Raw genomic sequence first — 7,282 nt, 5'->3', positions numbered from 1 at the left:
TTTCCATTTTTTTTTTTTTTTTTTTTTTTTTTTTTTTTTTTTTTAATTTTGCAGAAGAATGCTCTGGGTGCTGAGATGGCTTTTCTTTGCCTCATGAAATTACACTTAGCACAGGGTAAGCTATTCATTGTTAAAAATATGTGATTTTTTTTCTCTGTCTTACATATCTGAAAAAGAAGATAGCTTGATAATTCCTGAGTATACTCAGACAACATACAGGCTATGACCATACACATAATCCTATACTATAAGGGTGATGGAACAATTCTGATTAAAAAAGAAAGAAAGAAAGAAACAAACAACCCCCCTCTTCCGCCCCCCAGCCCCCATAATAAAACAGTATTAAGTTCTTCCTGTCTCTTGCATTTATTTATGTTCTTTGGCTAAAATCCAGAACAGAGGGTCCACCATACTTCTGAATCATATTAGGGGTGCAAAAGCACCCATAGATGTTACAAACTCATTAGTTTGTTTTAATATAGATTTTATGTATAGTCTGTGGTAAACATATAAAAAAAATGACAGAGCTGCCAGTCAAAAAATTAGTAATGTAAAAAGGCGTGTTATGGAATATCCCAGCATATACTGACTTCAATGTATCTTATCTATTTTCTTCTAACAATTATTAAACAATTAATAGTAAATTTAATGCCTTATTGACATGTATGTGCTATTATGTAGTTAGAAAGTATTTTATGATAAATTTATTTCTATAAGAAATAAAGGATTTGTGCTATGCCTAATTGTGACCCTGTAACTTTGATGCTTGGGAGTGTGTGACAGTTAGGAAAAGTGCTTTCTGATTTCAAGAACATTCACGGCTTTTTTTTTTTTTTTTTTTTTTTTTAATGGAAATCTATTCCGATGAAAGAGAAAGTGTTATCTGCTGTATTCATGCTGGATTTCACAAGTGAGGACATTTTTCACATGTTGTCAGCAGCACTGGAATGGAGGCTGTCCAGAAGATCTCCTGAGCTGGTAGCTTTTCTAATGTGCTGCCTTTGAGATCACTTCATTTCTGGTCCATTCTGGGTTATGCTGGCAAATATGTTTTACTGAAAGACTGAATCTGTTCAGAACATTTAGTGAGCAGAAGAAATGTGGAAAAATTTTGTTATATTTATTTATATATTTTTGTTTTAAAATAAAACAAGTGAGTTCACATACAATTACAGCCAATTTACGGTGGCCACTCACTAATTTAAATTAAAATTCTTCAACTGAAAAGTAATTATATTTTAATTGTACATTTAGCACAAGAACGTGAAAAGAGTCTAATGTATTTTATTTGTGATATAACAACCGTGTGAAAAATATATTAGCATACTAGGAGTAATTATGTTCCAAGATCGAAGAAATTAATTCAAATCAATACCTAGGTTGCTTAAAGATCTATGTATTTTTTTTTTAATAAATTAAAAAAAATATTTTAATAAATTAAAAAAAAATATTTGTGTTGTTAAGCAGCAGCAAAGTTAATATTCATACATATTAATTATTAACTGAAAAATTGATTAGACTTGATTTGCACCCATTCACTGTGTTACAGTTCTCTTGGAATGTTAGAGATCAGACATACCACTCTCAGTCCCTCTTTTGTTTTAAAGACTTTTGGCAAAATGCCTTGTTTCCTAGCTACTCAAACCAAACAGCTTTTAATTTGTCCCAAATTAAGCATTTCTGGGAATAACATCACTAGATATTAGCTAAAATTTCCCTTCTTCTCTATGAAATTTCCTTTAACATCTGAGAGGTCTATTCTCTCCTTAATTTGTATGGACGTATAAGTTCCATTAATGGTAATGGCTGATGTGTACTTGCTTATAACAGGTATTACCTTGCTACATAGAGGCCAATGCGTACCACTATGTGTGTTACTCAGAGTAGCAGTGTATGAACTGTACATTAAGGAAGAAAAAAAAAAAAGGAGGGCAAGTGGAATAATAAAAATTCTGTTAAGGTGTTAAGTTAAAAACTCCATTTATGCAATTGTAAAATCTAGGAATACACAGCTTGACTTCCTATGCTGTTTGTATAAACAAGATGACCTTTGTATAGTGTTAGACACCTCATGTAAAGCAGAGATTTGAATTGTTATCAGATTTTTTTTTCTTTACATCAGCTGTTTATCCTGTGCAGTAGCGTTTATTGCTTGTATAGGGATATTTTCACAATACAATTGTAGAGCTAAATGCAGGGAGCAGATAGGCCTGCAGATTATGATTTTAATGTGTTTCACTCCGTCTTCAGTGACTGAAGATGACGCATTTAAACTTTCAAAAAGCTATGTGACTGAACAGTCATAAATGTCTGAAATTACTCTTTCTGCTAGATACCCATACCTTAGTGCATACATTGGTAGAGCTGGGTGTTATAGAAATAATAATGGTTGAGGCTGGGATCTGGTCCAACCCTGTATTCAAGCAGGGGCACCTAGAGCAGGCTGCCCAGGACAATGTTCAGGCAGCTATTAAAGGTCACCACAACCTTGGACAGCCTGCTCCTGTACTCAGTCACCTTCAGAGTGAAAAAGCATTTTCTCATGTTCAAAGGGAACCTCCTGTGTTTCAGTTCTTGTCCTGGCACAGGGCACCACAGAAAAGATCCTGGCTCTCTTCACCCTCCCTTTTCACCCTCCCATTAGGTATTTATATATATGGACAAGATTGTCCCCTAAGCCTCCTCTTTTCCAGGTTGAATGGGCCCAACTCTCTCAGCCTCTCAAAGGACTGGTGCTTCTGTCCTTTGATCATCTTGATGACCCTACATTGGACTCTGTCCTATATGTGCATGATTCTCTGCTTGGGGGCCCTGAACTGGACACAGCCCTCCAAACGTGGCCTCACCAGTGCTGAGAAAAGGAGCAAGAGCACCTCTCTTGACTTTCCTTAGTATAGCTCAGGCTACCATTAGCCTTCTTTACTACAATTGCACATTGCTGTCTCATGAGCAACTTGGTCTCAAAAGAGAACTATTATCCTCTCTTTTCAATAATAAATATTTACTCTGTGTGTATGTAGGCAAAACAGATAATTCAACTGAGTTGCTGTGACTGTGCCTGTCCAGTTATGCCTCTGAGGAAATCTTCCTCTGGTTCTGCTTATTTTCTGGTCTACTATGTGGTGCAGAAACGTAAGGTGCTTTGACCATGTATCTACATGGCCTTTCTGGGAGTCTCACATAATTTTATCTGTCTTCAGTGTGCTTTGCATCATGTGATTTACCTAAGTTTTTTATATATCTATATCTATATATAAAGTGAAGCTAATAAAATTCCACCTGCAGATAGGGTCAAACTCCATATTTTACATTATGTATCTCAGTGGCACCTGGGTCCACGAGTAGAATTCCAGCTTATTACAGTAATACACAGACACAAAACCCCAAACAAAACAAAGTAAAACACAAAACTACTACCAAAGCAAGCAAGCAAACAAAAAAAACAAACAAAACCAACTGACCAACCACCCAAAAAATCCAATAAGATGCTGTGGCTGCCTTTTGAGCTTTGTTAGAGGGCATAGAAATATGTTGCTTGACTTTTAAATTAATTCTTAATTCAGGCAATCTTCCAGTATAGAAAGTCTCACATGAGGCAGTTTCCAACAGCAAGAACAAAAAAGAAGAGCAATGAAATTAATTAACTCCTGTATCATAAAACCCACACAGCACAATTTTATTATGGCCTCCCTAAATGCAGTTCCTAAGGAAAAACTTAGTGAAGGCAAAATGAAGTAATGAACTCCTAGAACAATCCGTTTTAATATTCTGCTCCATGTTCTGTGCAGAGCTGATGAGAGCTGTATGCAAACAGTTTTGCTGAGGGCAAAAGGATGTTTCATCATTAAGGAGCATGACCCTTCTCTCTGAGATCAAAATGAAGAGCATATGCCCTTTGATGTCCTAAAGTGTTATTGTGACTGATCCAATTGGGTTGTTCATCACAAGTTGGAATGTGACACTGCTAGATATTAAAATGTTACGTGATCATTAATTGTACCCACTGACACAGCAGAAATATTCCTCAATGTTTTGTTTCTTTGATATGATGGATTTATATATATATATATATATATATATATATTTAATTCAGTGTTTAAAATCCTAATCAGACACAGGAAAAGTCCAGTTACTGTGAAATACTTTGCCTTCCTCTCTTTCTCTGTGATCCTTCTGTTCCACTCTTGTTTCACGCTAGGCTGGGTGAAACCACTCTAAGTGAACTACTTGATAGCTATTTTCTACCTTGCATATATCAAGATATATCTATCTTTTGTTCATGTATGCATGGTTTTTGTTCTGTTTCACCACTAAGTGGTTATTGCTTGCTAAAATATATTTAGCACTTAACAGAACATTGCGTTTTCAAGTAGCATGCAAAGAATGGAAGAATACATCTTCAATATCAGTCACTGTTATACCTAATGGCTAACATTTTAAAAAGCATTTTTGTTACCATGCAGTTCTAACCCTGAAAAGGATGAACAAGATATGGAAAGTTTCCTTAAAACCAATGTTTTAACATTTGTGGGTTGATGATTTGGGACCTTAAGATTTTCTTTTCCATTATATTTTTATGTATGGTCACATTTTGGTTTCTCCTTGTCAGGTCCAACTCCAACAAAGCACTTAAACACACATTTTAACTTGGGGAGCATCCCTGTCTAATATAATTGGGAATTATTCACTTATTTAAAAACAATTGGAAGTCCTTTGCTGGATAGAGATCTTATTTTTCAGTCTCAGTTTCCAGTATTTCAGAAGTAGATTCTCTATGTACATTTTGATTTTCTGATTTTTTTCTTTTCTTCTTTTTTTCTTTTCTTTTTTTTTTTTTTTCTTTACAGGTAACCCGATAGCTAAAGACAAATCAAGTCAGTCTCAAGGCTGATAACGTTAAATACCACACATAGGAATTTCATTCCTCCAGGCAATCGTTGAAGTGAAATTTTATGCTGCTGGGGTGTATCCTTCAGAATCAATTGTTTCAATGAGAACCTGGTTTGCTATCAGCAACAGCCTTGAGATCAAAACTACAGTTATTTTGAACTTCTGTGAAAGTTATTTTGAACTTCTGTGTCACAAAGATTTCAGTGGATTGAACTCTATACACTTGTAAAATTGTACTTGCTGAGGAATTTGCAGCTGTAACCTCAAGAGGAGATGTTCAAAATGTGCAGAAAAGCAGCAATCATTTGGATTCTCCGTTCCAGACCGGTGACTTTTCATCCTGATGAAACCAGCCTCCAAAATGTATTGGTTCCTTCTCTTTAAAATGATCCCTGGTCCACCATTCAGATTGCTGGTGGGACTGCACACCGCTTTAAATAAATTTCCGTTGCAGAATTTGTCCTCTGGCATGGCACAGTTTTAGACATTTTTATTTGTATTCTAATCTCGGAGCTCTGAAGGGTACATATTTCAACATCTTGAAGTTGCTTTTGTTATAGGAATGGAAATATATATCCATTGTTAATAATTATTGTTGACAAGTAATAGTTATCTGAATACATCAGTCATATTAGAATGTATAGTCAGGTTGACATGTTTCCCTAAGGCTAACCAACTACTGCAGCTCTTTGGCAGTTAAAAAAGTAGTGGTCAAAACTCAATTACCACTTCCATTATAAGGCATTTTATACCTTTAAGATATACATTTCAATTTAGTTTGAAGGAGATGAGTGTTCCTGTACTTTACTTTCGTAACCTTTAATTCATTGAAATTCATGGTAAGCAGTCAAAGACAGTATTTCATCCCCTTTTGTAAAGGTAGGCAGGGTTGTAAATGAGGTTTGCAATTATGAAATTAGATGGTAATCATTCAGAATTTTTCTCTTTTTATTAAAAAATAAAATCTCTTGCTTGAAACTAAGTACTGTTGGATGCTTATGTAGATGTCTGCTCACTCTCTTTGGTATAAAGGAAAAAAGTCCTAGTGCCCTCCCAGATTCACAGTTCATGAGTATTTTGCTTGCTTACTGTCATTCAATTCATACCTGATCCATGCCAAATTCACATTTATTTTTTTTTCTATTTTAGTAGCAATTTTTTGAACTTTGTGATGTGTCGTTACATAAAAAAAAATCCTCAGTATTTAAAGGCCTTAAGCATCTATGAGCTTTTTTCTAAGTTATTACAGAATGTATAATTTTATACTCCATTTAATGTATATTGTGTCATCTGTAATGTTGATAGAACAGAAATTTGGCAATTCCTTTTAGTGACACTGTATGAGCATGCTGGCTTACAGAGTAAGGGAGTTCTGACTGTATGCTTTGGTGCATTAAATGAAAACCACACACACTTAGTGGTAGTCAAAATATATATAGGGTCAAGCTTATTTAAAAGTCCGGTGTGGTTACCAGACTCTCAGAAAAAGAGAGAAACAATTTTATCATTACAATCCATTGACATGGCTAGGTAGTTTTATATTAAGTTCCATGATGGATGAACACCCTGGAGTGCTCTGCCTCCCATGGTATCCCCTGCTGTTCCCAAACCGTTTCATTACCTCTGTTATATTACTGCACAGGAGAGTTAAATAAAATAAATGATTGTTCAGAATAAAATTGAGAAGTATATTCTATCATTCAGCTGAAAAATAATCAGAAAAGTTGTCAGAGAAAGATTTTTTTTCTGATTAAATTTTAATTAGGATAAACTGTAGCAGCAACTAGGTATCTCAGTATGTTAGGATGGATTAATATTGTATGGATTTGTGCTAGCAGGTGCGGTACAGAAGGTAGCATCTTAAAAAGATTGAGACGGTACAAAGTATAAATGTGCTATTTTGTAAAATCTGGATATGGCCTGTCTTTGGTCAAAAATCTGCATCATGCTTCTCAATATTTGTTTTTGGTTCTTTGTTCCTAAACCAACATTGACAATATTGTATTATATACAAGTGTAACACATGCATATCAATAAGCAAAAATAAATGGATTTTCAAATATACTGAATAGATTATCTGCAGTAGATTACTGTTGTGAATATTCATGACAAGTGAATAAAATTGTGATATAAAATAGAGTAACCTAATGGATGTTCGCTTTGAAGATCTATTCTGTTTACCCATGTAACAAAATACCTTTTGTCAATAAGTAGGAATCTCAAGGGTTATATTAATTTGTATTTCTTCACTAGGGCTGGGAATATCTCCCACCACTTTGAAAGGTCCTTCTCCAAAGGAAATTGATCAAATGCAACTGTTCTAGCATCATCATGGGGAATTCAAGTGAGCATATTGTTGTTTTCAGACAAGATTAAATACAATTATTGTTTT

The 7,282-nt window shown here is 34.7% G+C and overlaps 1 protein-coding gene across 4 annotated transcripts in view; it reads left to right on the top strand.

Moving 5' to 3' along the window:
• TAFA2 (TAFA chemokine like family member 2) overlaps positions 1-7,038 on the top strand; it is a 198,946-nt gene extending 191,908 nt beyond the window's left edge. For all 4 annotated transcript variants that reach the window (XR_004752688.1, XR_004752689.1, XR_004752699.1 and 1 more), the window contains one exon: positions 4,848-7,038. Coding sequence is in view for 1 of the 4 variants with exons in the window: in XM_035332568.1 (XP_035188459.1) it covers positions 4,848-4,859 (12 nt within the window). In the remaining 3 variants the exon portion in view is untranslated. The remainder of the gene's footprint in view (positions 1-4,847) is intronic.
• Positions 7,039-7,282: the final 244 nt, after the last annotated feature.

This window comes from Oxyura jamaicensis, chromosome 1 (assembly GCF_011077185.1).
Source record: "Oxyura jamaicensis isolate SHBP4307 breed ruddy duck chromosome 1, BPBGC_Ojam_1.0, whole genome shotgun sequence".
NCBI classification, from domain to species: Eukaryota; Metazoa; Chordata; class Aves; order Anseriformes; family Anatidae; genus Oxyura; species Oxyura jamaicensis.
This window is presented reverse-complemented; position numbering and strand designations above follow the sequence as displayed.